The following is a 16,867-nucleotide window of genomic DNA, read 5'->3' as shown; positions in this document are numbered from 1 at the left end:
GTGGGGTGCGCGGGTCTTTGTTGGGCTGCAGCCCGCCTGACGCAGGTATCACGGGCCTTGCTGGAGCTTGAAGCAAGCCATTGGTTGGTGTTGTGCAGGGAGTAACGACATAATTGTTGGGCGCATCAGAGGAACAAAATTCTTCTGCTTTTCATATATGCAAATGCAATGGGGCAGCAACAACAGGTTTATCATGTCCTGTATGCGCAGAACTGAAATCCAGTTTTCTTAACAAGTGTATGCATGCACGCTGTTCTGAACCGAGTGGAGGTTTTCATATGTACTCTCTGTGAGGGGATTACTGTCTGTCACTGATGCAACGCTTTGATGTTTTTTTTACGCACGGAAGCCAATTTACAAATTCTACAAATATGCCCTAATTTGTGGCCAACATATAAACACACGGGACGGGAGGACACAGCTTTTCAGCATGCCATTTTGGCAATCAATCTTCAGACTTGATAAAACATCACAGGGTTTTGCTTATCCCCTAATTTCAGTGCAGTTGCTTATTTCTGTATCCAACATTACAGGGCTTTGCTTATTTCTTGTACTAGTACTATTTTGTACTGTAAAATCTAACAATCTGTGAAGCACTGAAGCTGCTGCTTCAAACTATGTGTTAGAGTAGCATTTCTTGCAGTCAGGGAGCGTTGTGCCTGCGAGGAAGGCCTGGACAAGCTGAAGCGCTCGCTGCGGCTGGTAGCTGGGGACCTCGTGGCCAGCTCCTCTCACCGTCACCAAGCTGAGGCCGCCCTTGTACTGCACCACGTATCCGCCCACCTCTCCGGCACCCTGAGTTGGATCGATCACAAGATTAAACAGGCCATTAGATCACGTTGGTGACTAGATTAGAGCAGGGGAAGAGCCAAGTGTGAGCACCTTGGTACTGCTGAACCAGGGCCTCCATTTCGCAGCCACGGGGAGCTGGAGCTGGTTGATGGAGTATCTGGTGGCGGTGACCGGCACGTTCCCGTCGGTGTCTCCGCTGCGAGGATCCGTGGTTAACTTTCATGCGTGAGCATTTGAAGAGTGCTGCTACCTTAGAACTGTAAAAACGTCTTATGTTTAGAGGCAGGGGGGGTATGATGCATGCGCACCTGTACACCCAGACTTTGATGTTGTTTTTCATCAGCTCCCGGATGATGGGCAAAACAGTTGCGGCGCTGTCCACCCAGCGCGTGAAGACCTCGCTGAAAATGGGCAAGAAAATAAACAGCGGTCATTCATAAACCGTTTGATTTGTTATGACTGGAATTTGATTTGTTTAGCCTTCATTTCGACGAACCATATTGTCTGCTTATAGTCCATGTGCAGAAAGTATATAACTGAGCTAGTTTGGACACTTGAGACTACCGTTCGTAGAAATTAGGACATGTGTATTGGTTGATAAGATGATCTAATCTTAAACTTGCCTTGTAATTTATATGACAATAAAAACATGATGTACAATGAATTATTTTTCTGTCTTATCTTTTGCACATATTTAAGGATATCTGGTTAGGGAAGATAAGAGATCATCCCTTAATTAAGAGAAGACAAACTTTTTTCTTTTCAGATTTTTTCTCCGTCTCAACATTTATCACATGTGGCACTTAATTAAGATAAAAGATAACATCATTATACATGTCCTAGGATGGGTACGCGATGAACATACCTGCAAGCTAACCAGGGGCGGTCGAGGCGGGTGACGTTTGCGTGGAGCGCCTTTTGAACATCTGGCTTGTTGAGGTAGGCCTCTACATAATTACTTGTGCACGTATCAAAGCTCTCGATCTGGAGGCACATAAAGTACAACCCAAGTCAACTTCACTACTCAATACTTCGAGAGAAAAGCGAACCAACCTGTGGTTGAGATGGTTAGGTGGACAGTGGTATCCCCAACCCACTAGGGTTCAAATCCTGAAGCTCGCATTATTTCTGGATTTATTTCAGGATTTCCGACGATACGCTTTCAGAGGTGCTCATAGGGGTAGGGTGTGCGTGTGTGCGTTCATAGGGGTGAGTGTATGCGTGTGTATATGAGCGCTTGTGTCTGTACTGATGCTAAAAAAATACTTCAAGAGAAAAAAAACTTATTTTTTACCTTCATTTAGTTTTACATATTTTGTTGTGGGAATCGACGTAAATCCACTCAAACAATGACAAGCTACCTCATCGACCATGATGAAAATTTCATAACCCGTCTAGGCATCAAGGCCACATGTTGTGAGAGTGGTTAATGTACTACGCATGAGATATCCCACGCATGTATTCACTATTCACCACCGCTTTAAGATCAGCGACATGTTTCCTGATTTTTGAATTATTTTATCTTATCTCAAAGTATTAGATGATGTTTCTTTAGGCTTTTTCTTGTTTCAAAGTGTAGCATAATGTTTCATTGTGTATCAACAAATCCACTCTAAAATAAGTGCATTCCTATTTTATTGATACACCGCGATAAGTAATTCGGGACGGAGGGAGTAGATAGCAGATACATGCACCAGATATCATTTCTTCGCACATTGTCACAATATGGTGAGCTGTGATCATGACCATGACATACCGAGGGGGTGATAGGCGGCGTGACGAGCCCTTCCGTCTGGCAGTTTGGCGCGTAGATGTTGTAATTGTCGATGTCACGGAGGCTCTGGACGACATCGTCGTTGGCTTCCTCGCAGAGATCATTCGACTGTGCGCCATTGGTGAAGTTGCAGTTTTGGTTGACGCCGGCGGCCGTCTCGTCGGAGATGAGCGCGTGCGTCCAGTAGAAGTCGAACGTGCCCTTCTTGTCCGTCCCCTCGTTGATCACCGCGTTCCCAATCTTAAGACACGGCACGCAACGCATCGCTTAGCATGCACAACTGATGATGATGATTCAGTAATGTGTAAGCTGGAGCTTGACGACGTGTACCATGACCCCTTTGAGGTTGATGGCCGGGGAGGCGTGGCGGAGGACGGCGTGGGCCAGCTGCGGCGCGAAGTGGCCGGCGTAGCTCTCGCCGGCGATGTAGAAGTCGCGGCCCTTGTACTCGGGGAAGCGCTCCATCCAATTGACCAGGAAAGCGTACGCGTCCTCCGCCGTCCGGTTGTCCCCGCTCCGGTCGTAGTCCGCCGTCGTGTTCGAGTACGAGTACCCCACCCCCGCCGGGCTCTCCAAGAACAGCACGTTCGCCGCTGAATTATTTAATCATCACCCGGTCACTCGCCAATGGATCATATCATTGCACATCGTGGAAGAGAAATGAGCGTGTAGGTGACCGTGCGTACCGTGGTTCCAGGAGTAGGGGTTGCGGTAGAGCGTCTTGCCGTCGCTCATGACGCGGAACGGGCCGAGCTCCTCCATGGCGCCGTACCCCAGCGACGAGCACCCGGGCCCCCCGTTGAGCCAGAGGAGGAGGGGCTTGCCCTTGGACGACGACCCGTCGCCGTTGCCGTTGCCGCCGACGGCCTCGGCGAGGTAGTAGAACAGGGCGCGGCCGGCCGGCGCGTCCACCGTCACGTACCCGGCGTACTGCGCGAAGTCCACGCCGCTCGGCTGCCCGGGCAGCGCCTCCACGCGGTCGGCCTCCTTGCGCCCGACCTCAGCAGCCGGCACCGGCCTGGATCTTCTGCTAGCCGTCGCCCTGCTCGGCCCCTCCACGGCCGCCAGCGACGACGACCGGCGTAGCCGGCGCAGGTGGTCGCCCTGCCGCGCCCTGGCCGCCGCTGCCGTGCCGCAGCCCAGCGCGAGGCATTGCACCAACACCAGAACCAACATCAGCATGGCCCTCCTCATGGTGCTCTGTTTCTCAGCTTCTGCCGGCACTGTTCTATCGGCTGGTGGCTGCACACTGGAGACGGCTGGGTGCTCGTGTAGTCGTGTCTGGTAGTGGTATTTATAGGGCGGGGATTCTCCCGACCACCAAGCTCGGTGTCGGAGAATTTCCTTCAAGATAGATGGGCTATCCACTAGGCGCAGTAGTGAGTAGTGACACTGTCTTTTTCTCTTTCGAAAGTTCAGTAGGCGGTACACTGTCAGGACCTAAAGCTCTGCATCTATCGTCGAGGGAGGAGAAACAGGACAGTCCCGGATTCACATAAGCAACGGTCCAGATGGAAGCTCGCAAGTGGAGTGGCATCCATCGGTCGGATTTTGATTTGATCCAACGTCGAAAGTTGAGAACAAGAGGGGAGATCCATTGAAGGCCTCCTTTGTCCATAGGATAGGATTATCATAGGAATAGAAATTTTGAAAAAATAAGATGACATGTATCTTAAATTTTATGAGTCGAAATAAAAAAGGAGGACCAAGTGTTATACGAAAAATGTGGAGGATAGAAACCAATCTCACGTAGGAATAAGAATCCATTCCTATGAACTAGAAGGCTCTAAAGAAAAATATTCGTATAATCCTATCCTATAGAATTATTATGAAATCCCTCCAAAGCAATGGAGGCCCAGGTGTTATTTGATAGAGTTATAGTCAAGTGGCACAAATGCCTCAATACAAAGAGGACAACGATGTAGCCATACAACTGAGCAACACTCAGTGCAACTATAAACAACCAACCGACTGCTACCCTATTTTGCTCACGGCAAATTGTCTGAAGAATAAACTCTATTCCAGCGTCTAGATGACTGTATGCTGAACGATCCAAGATGTCAGTATTGCTTCTCCTTAGGGTTTTTTGGTGGGCTTTTTTTGTTTTTGTTTTTGCGAATACGGGAAATTCTTGTGCTTTGTGAAACATGCTGTCCTCCACGTTCTCGACAAAGGATCTGGTTGCAATACAAGGATGCTGTGATGACTTGAAAACAGTATATGGGCGACTCTTAATTAGTTAACCTCAAAGAAGTCCTAATGGACGATCATTGTCATCTAGAAGTGTTGACATATGTGCAACAAAAAGATCAAACGGGGTGTCGTTAGCGGAAACGAGTTGAACATACTTTGGCCGTGGTGTTGAACCTGACCGCTGCTCCAGCTATTACTAACAATATCCCTAATGTTTCACACAAAAAAGTATATCCTAATGTAATTGGTTAGGTGAGCTCCCAATTAGGCAATTAATTACCACGTGATTTGGACGTGGGCATGGTTAGCTTTGGGGTTCCACTAAGTGGTTGTTTGGATAGCAGGCATAAGCCATGGGATATGGAAAACTGAGTATTTAGCTGCATTTTAGCAAAATCATTTCTTTCCACGAATACACTTTGGAGCGTATCATTTCATCGATAGAGAGCGAAAAGAGTAGAGGGGGTCGACATCCAAAGCTGCATGCGCACAAGGGCGTACCAACGGATGTCCCTAAGCAAGAGAACATCACACAGAATTAGAGACTAAATTTCTTTTTGAACATCAGTACAGACGTAAGCCCTCATACATACGCGCATACACTCACCTCTATGAACGCACACACGCACACCCTACCCCTATGAGCACCTCCGAGAGACTGAGCCGGCATGTCATCTTGAAATTTACGAAGTCACCGTAGGCGCCTCGTCATCGACGGGAACGTCTCCTCCCACTGAAAGCGCATCGCCGGAAATCTTGAAATAAATCCAGGAATAATACGAGCACCAGGGCTTGAACCCTGGTGGACTGGGGATATCACTGTCCCTCTAACAATCCAACCACAGGTTGGTTCGCGAATTAGAGACTAAGTTACAGGTGTTGGGGAACGTAGTAATTTTAAAAAAATTCCTACGCACACGCAAGATCATGGTGATGCATAACAACGAGAGGGGAGAGTGTTGTCCACGTACCCTCGTAGACCGAAAGCGGAAGCGTTAGCACAACGCGGTTGATGTAGTCGTACATCTTCACGATCCGACCGATCAAGTACCGAACCTCCAAGTTCAGCACACGTTCAGCTCGATGACGTCCCATGAACTCCGATCCAGCAGAGCTTTGCGGGAGAGTTTCGTCAGCACGACGGCGTGATGACGGTGTTGATGATGCTACCGACGCAAGGCTTCGCCTAAGCACCGCTACGATATTACCGAGGTGGAATATGGTGGAGGGGCACCGCACACGGCTAAGAGATCAATTGTTGTCCCTAGAGGTGCCCCCTGCCCCCGTATATAAAGGATCAGGGGGAGGGGACGGCCGGCCAGGAGGAGGGCGCGCCTGGGAGGAGTCCTACTCCCACCGGGAGTACGACTCCCTCTTTTCCTAGTTGGAGTAGGAAGGGGAAAGGAAGGGAAGGAGAGAGGAGGAAGGAAAGGGGGCGCCGCCCCCCTCCTTGTCCAATTCGGACTAGAGGGGGAGGGGACGCGCGGCCAGCCCTAGCCGCCCCTCCTCTTATCCACTAAGCCCATCTTGGCCCATTAAACTCCCCGGGGGGTTCCGGTAACCCCCCGGTACTCCGGTATATGCCCGAAACCTCCCGAAACACTTCGGGTGTCCGAACATAGTGATCCAATATATCGATCTTTACGTATCGACCATTCCGAGACTCCTCGTCATGTCCGTGATCATATCCGGGACTCCGAACTACCTTCGGTATATCAAAACACAAAAAGTCATAATACCGATCGTCACTGAACTTTAAGCGTGCGGACCCTACGGGTTCGAGAACTATGTAGACATGACCGAGACACGTCTCCGTGTTGGAAATATGCCCTAGAGGCAATAATAAATTAGTTATTATTATTATATTTCTGTGTTCATGATAATCGTTTATTATCCATGCTATAATTGTATTGATGGGAAACTCAGATACATGTGTGGATACATAGACAACACCATGTCCCTAGTAAGCCTCTAGTTGACTAGCTCGTTGATCAATAGATGGTTACAGTTTCCTGACCATGGACATTGGATGTCGTTGATAACGGGATCACATCATTAGGAGAATGATGTGATGGACAAGACCCAATCCCAAGCCTAGCACAAAGATCGTGTAGTTCGTATGCTAAAGCTTTTCTAATGTCAAGTATCATTTCCTTAGACCATGAGATTGTGCAACTCCTGGATACCGTAGGAATGCTTTGGGTGTGCCAAACGTCACAAAGTAACTGGGTGGCTATAAAGGTGCACTACGGGTATCTCCGAAAGTGTCTGTTGGTTTGGCACGAATCGAGACTGGGATTTGTCACTCCGTGTGACGGAGAGGTATCTCTGGGCCCACTCGGTAGGACATCATCATAATGTGCACAATATGACCAAGGGGTTGATCACGGGATGATGTGTTACGGAACGAGTAAAGAGACTTGCTGGTAACGAGATTGAACAAGGTATCGGGTTACCGATGATCGAATCTCGGGCAAGTACTATACCGCTAGACAAAGGGAATTGAATACGGGATTTATTGAATCCTCGACATCGTGGTTCATCCGATGAGATCATCGTGGAACATGTGGGAGTCAACATGGGTATCCAGATCCCGCTGTTGGTTATTGGCCGGAGAGTTGTCTCGGTCATGTCTACATGTCTCCCGAACCCGTAGGGTCTACACACTTAAGGTTCGATGACGCTAGGGTTATAGGGAATAGATGTACGTGGTTACCGAATGTTGTTCGGAGTCCCGGATGAAATCCTGGACGTCACGAGGAGTTCTGGAATGGTCCGGAGGTAAAGATTTGTATATGGGAAGTCCTGTTTTGGTCACCGAAAAGTTTCGGGTGCTATCGGTAATGTACCGGGACCACCGGGAGGGTCCCGGGGGTCCACCAAGTGGGGCCACCGGCCCCAGAGGGAAGCATGGGCCAAGTGTGGGAGGGGACCAGCCCCAGGTGGGCTGGTGCGCCCCACCATGGCCCAAGGCACCTAGGGTTTGGGAAAGGGGCGCCTTCACCTTACTTGGGGGGCAAGTTTCCCCCTCTCCCCCCTTTGGCCGCCACCCTAGATGGGTTTTGGGGCTGCCGCACCCCTTGGGGTGGGAACCCTAGAGGGGGCGCAGCCCTCTCCCTCTCCCCTATATATAGTTGAGGTCTTTGGGGCTGCAAACACAAGAGTTTCCACCTCTCCCTGGCGCAGCCCTACCTCTCTTCCTCCTCCTCTCCCGCGGTGCTTGGCGAAGCCCTGCAGGATTGCCATGCTCCTCCACCACCACCACGCCGTTGTGCTGCTGCTGGACGGAGTCTTCCCCAACCTCTCCCTCTCTCCTTGCTGGATCAAGGCATGGGAGACGTCACCGGGCTGCATGTGTGTTGAACGCGGAGGTGCCGTCCGTTCGGCACTAGGATCATCGGTGATTTGGATCACGACGAGTACGACTCCATCAACCCTGTTCACTTGAACGCTTCCGCTTAGCGATCTACAAGGGTATGTAGATGCACTCTCCTTTCCCTCATTGCTAGATTACTCCATAGATTGATCTTGGTGATGTGTAGAAATTTTTTGATTTCTGCTACGTTCCCCAACAGTGGCATCATGAGCTAGGTCTATGCGTAGTTTCTATGCACGAGTAGAACACAAGTTGTTGTGGGCGTTGATTTTGTTCAATATGCTTACCGTTACTAGTCCAATCTTGTTTCGATGGTATTGTGGGATGAAGCGGCCCGGACCGACCTTACACGTACACTTACGTGAGACAGGTTCCACCGACTGACATGCACTAGTTCCATAAGGTGGCTAGCGGGTGCCAGTCTCTCCCACTTTAGTCGGATCGGATTCGATGAAAGGGTCCTTATGAAGGGTAAATAGCAATTGACATATCACGTTGTGGTTTTGGTAGGTAAGAAACGTTCTTGCTAGAAACCCATAGCAGCCACGTAAAACATGCAAACAACAATTAGAGGATGTCTAACTTGTTTTTGCAGGGTATGCTATGTGATGTGATATGGCCAAAAAGAATGTGATGAATGATATGTGATGTATGAGATTGATCATGTTCTTGTAATAGGAATCACGACTTGCATGTCGATGAGTATGATAACTGGCAGGAGCCATAGGAGTTGTCTTAATTTATTGTATGACCTGCGTGTCAATGAACAACGCCATGTAATTACTTTACTTTATTGCTAAACCGTTAGCCATAGTAGTAGAAGTAATAGTTGGCGAGACAACTTCATGGAGACACAATGATGGAGATCATGGTGTCATGCCGGTGACGATGATGATCATGGAGCCCCGAAGATGGAGATCAAAAGGAGCAAAATGACATTGGCCATATCATGTCACTTTTGATTGCATGTGATGTTTATCATGTTTATGCATCTTATTTGCTTAGAACGACGGTAGTAAATAAGATGATCCCTCATTAAAATTTCAAGTAAGTGTTCCCCCTAACTATGCACCGTGGCGAAAGTTCGTTGTTTCGAAGCACCATGTGATGATCGGGTGTGATAGATTCTAACATTCACATACAACGGGTGTAAGCCATATTTACACACGCGAAACACTTAGGTTAACTTGACGAGCCTAGCATGTACAGACATTGCCTCGGAACACAAGAGACCGAAAGGTCGAGCATGAGTCGTATGGTAGATACGATCAACATGAAGATGTTCACCGATGCTGACTAGTCCGTCTCACGTGATGATCGGACACGGCCTAGTTGACTCGGATCATGTAATCACTTAGATGACTAGAGGGATGTCTATCTGAGTGGGAGTTCATAAGATGAACTTAATTATCCTGAACATAGTCAAAAGGTTTTTGCAAATTATGTCGTAGCTCACGCTTTAGTTCTACTGTTTTAGATATGTTCCTAGAGAAAATTCAGTTGAAAGTTAATAGTAGCAATTATGCGGACTAGGTCCATAAACTGAGGATTGTCCTCGTTGCTTCGTAGAAGGCTTATGTCCTTAATGCACCCCTCAGTGTGCTGAACCTCGAACGTTGTCTGTGGATGTTGCGAACATCTGACATACACGTTTTTGATAACTACGTGATAGTTCAGTTAAACGGTTTAGAGTTGAGGCACCAAAGACGATTTCGAAATGTCGCGGAACATATGAGATGTTTCGAGGGCTGAAATTGGGATTTCAGGCTCGTTCCCACGTCAAGAGGTATAATACCTCCGACGATTTTCTTAGCCGGCAAACTAAGGGAGAAAAGCTCAATCGTTGAGCTTGTGCTCAGATTGTCTGAGTACAACAATCACTTGAATTGAGTGGGAGTTGATCTTCCAGATGAGATAGTGATGTTTCTAAAGTCATTGCCACCAAGCTGCTAGAGCTTCGTGATGAACTATAACATATCAGGGATAGATATGATGATCCTTGAGATATTCGCGATGTTTGACACCGCAAAAGTAGAAACCAAGAAGGAGCATCAATCGTTGATGGTTGGTGAAACCACTAGTTTCAAGAAGGGCAAGGGCAAGAAGGGATACTTCATGAAACGACAAATCAGCTGCTGCTCTAGTGAAGAAACGCAAGGTTGAACCCAAACCCAAGACTAAGTGCTTCTGTAATAAGGGGAACAACCACTGGAGCAGAATTACCCTAGATACTTGGTAGATGAGAAGGCTGGCAAGGTCGATAGAAGTATAATGGATATACATTATGTTAATGTGTACTTTACTAGTACTCCTAGTAGCACCAGGGTATTAGATACCGGTTCGGTTGCTAAGTGTTAGTAACTCAAAATAAAAGGCTGCGGAGTAGACGGAGACTAGCTAAAGGTGAGCTGGCGATATGTGTTGGAAGTTTTCCAAGCTTGATGTGATCAAGCATCGTACGCTCCCTCTACCATCGAGATTGGTGTTAAACCTAAATAATTGTTATTTGGTGCTTGCGTTGAGCATAGACATGATTGGATTATGTCTATCGCAATACGGTTGTTCATTTAAGGAGAATAATGGTTACACTGTTTATTTGAATAATACCTTCAATGGTCTTGCACCTAAAATGAATGGTTTATTGAATCTCGATCGTAGTGATACACATGGTCATGCCAAAAGATATAAGATAGTAATGATAGTACCACCTACTTGTGGCACTGCCATGTAAGTCATATTGGTATAAAACGCATGAAGACGCTCCATGTTGATGGATCTTTGGACTCACTCGTTTTTGAAAAGTTTGAGACATGCGAACCATGACTATTGGTGTATATGCATGGAGAAACTCCATGCAAATAGACCGTTTGGACTCACTTGATTTTGAATCACTTGAGACATGCAAATCATACCACATGGGCAAGATGACTGAAAGCCTCGTTTTCAGTAAAATGGAACAAGAAAGCAACTTGTTGGAAGTAATACATTTTGATGTGTGCGGTCCAATGAGTGCTGAGGCACGCAGTGGATATCGTTGTTCTTACTTCATGGATGATTTGAGTAGATACTGAGTCTATTTACTTCATGAAACACAAGTCTGAATTATTGAATGGTTCAAGTAATTTCAGAGTGAAGTTGAAGATGATCATGACAAGAGGATAAAATGTCTATGATATGATCATAGAGATGAGTATCTGAGTTACGAGCTTTGGCACGCAATTAAGACATTGTGGAAATTGTTTCACAATTAATACCGCCTGGAACACCATAGTGTGATGGTGTGTCCGAACATCATAGTTGCACCCTATTGGATATGGTGCGTACCATGATGTCTCTTATCGAATTACCACTATCGTTCATGGGTTAGGCATTAGAGACAACCACATTCACTTTAAATAGGGCACCACGTAACTCCGTTGAGACGACCCCTTTTGAACTATGGTTTGGAGAAACCTAAGCTGTCGTTTCTTAAAAATTTGAGGCTGCGACGCTTATGTGAAAAAGTTTCAGGTTGATAAGCTCGAACCCAAAGCGGATAAAATGCATCTTCATAGGACACCCAAAACAGTTGGGTATACCTCCTAATTCAGATCCGAAAGCAATAGGGATTGTTTCTTGAATCGGGTCCTTTCTCGAGGAAAAAGTTTGTCTCGAAAATTGAGTGGGAGGATGGTGGAGACTTGATGAGGTTATTGAACCATCACTTCAACTAGTGTGTGGCAGGGCACGGGAAGTTGTTCCTGTAGCGCCTACACCACTTGAAGTAGAAGCTTATGATAGTGATCATGAAGTTTTGGATCAAGTCACTGCCGTACCTCATAGGGTGACAAGGATGCATACTACTTCAGAGTGGTACAGTAATCATGTCTTGAAGGTCATGTTGCTAGACAACAATGAACCTACGAGCTATGGAGAAGCGATGGTGGGCCCATATTCCGACAAATGGTTAGAAGCCATGAAATCCGAGATAGGATCCATGTATCAGAACAAAGCATGGACTTTGGTGGACTTGCCCGATGATCGGCAAGCCATTGAGATAAATGGATCTTTAAGAATAAGACGGACGTGGACGGTAATGTCACCGTCTATGAAGCTCGACTTGTGGCGAAGAGTTTTTCACAAGTTCAAGGAGTTGACTATGATGAGATTTTCTCATACGTAGCGATGCTTAAGTCCGTCGGAATCATGTTAGCATTAGCTGCATTTATGATGGCAGATGGATGTCAAAATGAGTTTCCTTACCAGTTTTCGTAAGGAAAGGTTGTATGTGATACAATCAGAAAGGTTTTGTCGATTCTAAGGATGCTAAAAGGTATGCTGGCTCTAGCGATCCTTCCATGGACTGGAGTAAGCATCTCAGAGTTGAATATACACTTTGATAAGATGATCAAAGATTTTGGGTTTATACAAAGTTTATGAGAAACTTGTATTTCCAAAGAAGTGAGTGGGAGCACTATAGAATTTCTGATAAGTATATGTTGTAAACATATTGTTGATCAGAAATGATGTAGAATTTCTAGAAAGCATATAGGGTTATTTGAAAAGTGTTTTTCAATGGAAAACCTGGATTAGGCTACTTGAACAATAAGCATCAAGATCTATAAGATAGATCAAAATGCTTAATAGTACTTTCAAATGAGCACATACCTTGACATGATCTTGAAGGTGTTCAAGATGGATCAGTCAAAGAAGGAGTTCTTGCCTGAGTTGTAAGGTATGAAGTTAAGACTTAAAGCTCGACCACGGCAGAATAGAGAGAAAGGACGAAGGTCGCCCCCTATGTTTCAGACGTAGGCTCCATAGTATGCTATGCTGAGTACCGCACCTGATGTGTGCGTTGCCACATGTCTGGCAAAGGGGTACAAGAGTGATCCAGTAATGGATCATTGGACAGCGGTCAAAATTGTCCTTGGAGTAATAAGGACATGTTTCTCGATTATGGAGGTGATAAAGAGTTCGGCGTAAAGGGTTACGTCGATGCTAGCTTTAACACCTATCTGAATGACTCTGAGTAGCAAACCGGATACGTATAGTGGAGCAACCATTTGGAATAGCTCCAAGTGGAGCGTGGAAGCAGCATTTACAATATGACCTAGAGATTTGCAAAGTACATACAGATCTGAATGTTGCAGACCCATTGACTAAAACCTCTCTCACAAGCAAAACATGATCAAACCCCAGAACTCATTGAGTCTTAATCACATGATGATGTGAACTAGTTTAGTGACACTAGTAAACTCTTTGGATGTTGGTCACATGGCGATGTGACCTGTGAGTGTTAATCACATGGCGATGTGAACTAGATTATTGACTCTAGTGCAAGTGGGAGACTGTTGTAAATATGCCCTAGAAGCAATAATAAATTAGTTATTATTATTATATTTCTGTGTTCATGATAATCGTTTATTATCCATGCTATAATTGTATTGATGGGAAACTCAGATACATGTGTGGATACATAGACAACACCATGTCCCTAGTAAGCCTCTAGTTCACCAGCTCGTTGATCAATAGATGGTTACGGTTTCCTAACCATGGACATTGGATGTCGTTGATAACGGGATCACATCATTAGGAGAATGATGTGATGGACAAGACCCAATCCTAAGCCTAGCACAAAGATCGTGTAGTTTGTATGCTAAAGCTTTTCTAATGTCAAGTACCATTTCCTTAGACCATGAGATTGTGCAACTCCCAGATACCGTAGGAATGCTTTGGGTGTACCAAACGTCACAACGTAACTGGGTGGCTATAAAGGTGCACTACGGGTATCTCCGAAAGTGTCTGTTGGGTTGGCACAAATCGAGACTGGGATTTGTCACTCCGTGTGACGGAGAGGTATCTCTGGGCCTGTCGGTGTCAAAACCGGCGGATCTCGGGTAGGGGGTCCCGAACTATGCGTCTAGGCGGATGGTAACAGGAGACAAGGGACACGATGTTTTTACCCAGGTTCGGGCCCTCTCGATGGAGGTAAAACCCTACTCCTGCTTGATTGATATTGATGATATGGGTAGTACAAGAGTGGATCTACCACGAGATCAAGGAGGCTAAACCCTAGAAGCTAGCCTATGGTATGATTGTTGTAATGGTTGTTCGTCCTACGGACTAAAACCCTCCGGTTTATATAGACACCGGAGAGGGCTAGGGTTACACAGAGTCGGTTACAATGGTAGGAGATCTACATATCCGTATCGCCAAGCTTGCCTTCCACGCCAAGGGAAGTCCCATCCGGACACGGGACGAAGTCTTCAATCTTGTATCTTCATAGTCTTGGAGTCCGGCGGACGATGATAGTCCGGCTGTCCGGACACCCCCTAGTCCAGGACTCCCTCAGTAGCCCCTGAACCTGGCTTCAATGACGATGAGTCCGGCGCGCATAATGTTCGGCATTGCAAGGGGTTCCTCCTCCAAATAATCCATAGAAGATTGTGAACACCAGGATAGTGTCCGGCTCTGCAAAATAAATTCCACATTCCACCGTAGAGAGAATAATATGTGCACAAGTTCAATCTGCTGACGTGTTTTGTGGCATGACGTCACGCCACTACCAAGCCTTTACTTGAATCGTTTTTTATTATACCACCTCAGCGCGTTTAGCAAAGTGGTTTCCTTGGCACGTCTTGTCGAAGTAGAGATCGTGTTCCCCTTATTCCGGGATTCTCATCAATACGGGACGTGGGTAACCCAACCGCGCCATTGATGGTGGCGCTTGGGAGATAAGCAAGTTTTACCAGGCCGGTGGGGACGCATAGTCTTCGTCCGCCTATATATAAGGGGATAAGGATCCACCTTTTTACCTACGCCTTCTTCCTCCTTTGCTTATCCATCTCCGCGCACTCGAGCTCCAGCGCCCAAGTTCGCGCATCTCGCCTCAACCTTCTCCGACCATGTCCTGAGCGGGAGGTAAATGGTTGGCCTCCACCGTTAAGGAGGATCACATCGCCAAACTGCGCAGCGCCGGATACCTTTCCGGCGACATCGCGCACCGGCTGCCCGACAAGGGGCAGCTCATCCCCACCCCCAGGCCCCATGAGAGGGTTGTATTCCTTCCCCACTTCCTCCGCGGACTGGGCTTTCCACTTCACCCCTTTGTCCGGGGGCTCATGTTCTACTACGGCCTGGATTTCCACGATCTGGCGCCGAACTTCATCCTCAACATCTCAGCGTTCATCGTCGTGTGCGAGGCCTTCCTCTGCATCCAGCCCCACTTCGGCTTGTGGCTCAAGACCTTCAATGTCAAGCCGAAGGTAGTGAAGGGCACGCAGGCGGAGTGCGGAGGCACCATGTTGGGCAAGATGCCCAATGTCCTCTGGTTCGAAGGGGCCTTCGTGGAATCCGTCAAGGGGTGGCAATCGGGGTGGTTCTATATCACCGAGCCGCGCGACCCTACGTGGGCGGCGGCCCCCGAGTTCAGATCTGGTATCCCTATGCAGCTCACCTCCTGGAAAGAGAAGGGCTTGCTATGGGGTAGTTCGAAGGAGCTGACGGGACTCCAAGCCTGTATCCAGAAGCTGGTGAACAAGAAGCTCAGGCTTGTTAATGTGGTTCAAGTCATGCTCGTCCGCCGGATTCTCCCATGCCAAGAACGGGCATTCAACCTGTGGGAGTTTGATCAGGCACAACACCAGGCGTTGAGAGGGCTCTTCGACACGACGTACGAAGGCGCCTAGAGGGTGCTGTTCAAGGGCGCCGAAGCTCCCGCATCCGGGACGGAAGATCACGGATTTCACTCGCAGCGTCCAGCTGACAAGGTAAGTGATTCTACCCCTTTACGGGACACTTGTTGTTAATAGTTTTGACCCTAAGCGGGTTTCAATCTTCCTTTTCCTTTGACAGGACTGGATGAAGAAGGCCGAGCAGCTCACCTGCCCGGCTCCCATGCCAGAAAACCCAGTAGACGCCTGTCTAGCGGGGCTGCTGGTTTCGGCACCGCACGTGGTGCCGGAGAAGAAGGCCAAGAAGGTGGCCACGGGTACTCGAAAGAGCTCCCGTTTTCAGGTGTCCGACGACTCTGAGGCGGATTCCTCCCCCGAAGACGAGGAGGAAACAAAGGACTCTCTCCCAGAGGAGGGAGAGAGGAAGAGGAAGGCTTCCCCAACAGGGGAGGCCGAAGGGTCCAAGAGGGGAAGAACTATTCCCCCGGACAGCCCCGTCAACACCGGTGTTGGCAGCGAAGAGTGGCCCTCAAGGGCCAGGCCTCCGGCGAGATTGTAAGTATCCGGATTCCTGAATGATTTATAATTTCTTTTTATGTCACATAGTGTCCTTCTAATGACGCACACTGCCTATAGTCCAGCCGATGATGATCTCCCCGCTTCATCGAGCGGGTCCTTGGCTCCATCGGATGTAGATTCCATCCCGACCGCCTCCACCCCTCGCGCCGCTGAGGACACCGAGGTGGGGTCCCGAGAAAGGACCCATCAGGAGGAGGCTCCGGAGGCGCCACAAGGCAGCCTCCCGGACTTTGCGCCGGACTCTACGCCGGAACCTGCAGTGGTTCCAGAGTCCGGCAGGCGACCCCTTCGCAAGAAGGGCAAGACCGTGACACCGGCGTCCCCCGTCCAACCGGAGGCGCCGGACAACTTGTTGGAGGCGCTCAAAGGCGCTTCCATCGAGGAAGAACACCGCACTATCATGAGTGCGGTGATTCAGAAGGTTCAACTTGCCAAGAGCGGGCTGACCGAAGCCTGCAGTAGCCTTCTAACAGGCTTTGAGGTAAGAAGTTAAAATTA

The 16,867-nt window shown here is 47.9% G+C and overlaps 1 protein-coding gene across 1 annotated transcript; it reads right to left on the bottom strand.

Annotated features, from left to right (window-relative positions):
- Positions 1 to 516: 516 nt before the first annotated feature.
- LOC119367408 (serine carboxypeptidase II-3-like) lies at positions 517 to 3,784 on the bottom strand. Its single transcript, XM_037632927.1, has 7 exons — positions 3,253 to 3,784; positions 2,897 to 3,159; positions 2,549 to 2,806; positions 1,658 to 1,776; positions 1,101 to 1,193; positions 883 to 988; positions 517 to 795 (listed from the first exon to the last, which is right to left on the bottom strand). The coding sequence occupies exons 1-7, from the start codon at positions 3,758 to 3,760 to the stop codon at positions 616 to 618; spliced, it is 1,527 nt and encodes a 508-aa protein (XP_037488824.1). The 5' UTR covers positions 3,761 to 3,784; the 3' UTR covers positions 517 to 615.
- Positions 3,785 to 16,867: the final 13,083 nt, after the last annotated feature.

The sequence above is a fragment of the Triticum dicoccoides genome, chromosome 2B, assembly GCF_002162155.2.
Source record: "Triticum dicoccoides isolate Atlit2015 ecotype Zavitan chromosome 2B, WEW_v2.0, whole genome shotgun sequence".
NCBI classification, from domain to species: domain Eukaryota; kingdom Viridiplantae; phylum Streptophyta; class Magnoliopsida; order Poales; family Poaceae; genus Triticum; species Triticum dicoccoides.
The sequence above is the reverse complement of the archived record's forward strand: the minus strand, read 5'-3'. Positions and strand labels throughout refer to the sequence as shown.

What these genes read in the sequence shown, in the direction of transcription:
- LOC119367408 (XM_037632927.1), bottom strand. Translation starts at nt 3,760, where the DNA reads ATGAGGAGGGCCATGCTGATGTTGGTTCTGGTGTTGGTGCAATGCCTC. An exon ending in TCAACCTCAAAGGGGTCATG is followed by an intron (nt 2,807 to 2,896) that starts GTACACGTCGTC and finishes CCGTGTCTTAAG; the next exon opens with ATTGGGAACGCGGTGATCAA. An exon ending in ATCAAAGTCTGGGTGTACAG is followed by an intron (nt 989 to 1,100) that starts GTGCGCATGCAT and finishes GGATCCTCGCAG; the next exon opens with CGGAGACACCGACGGGAACG.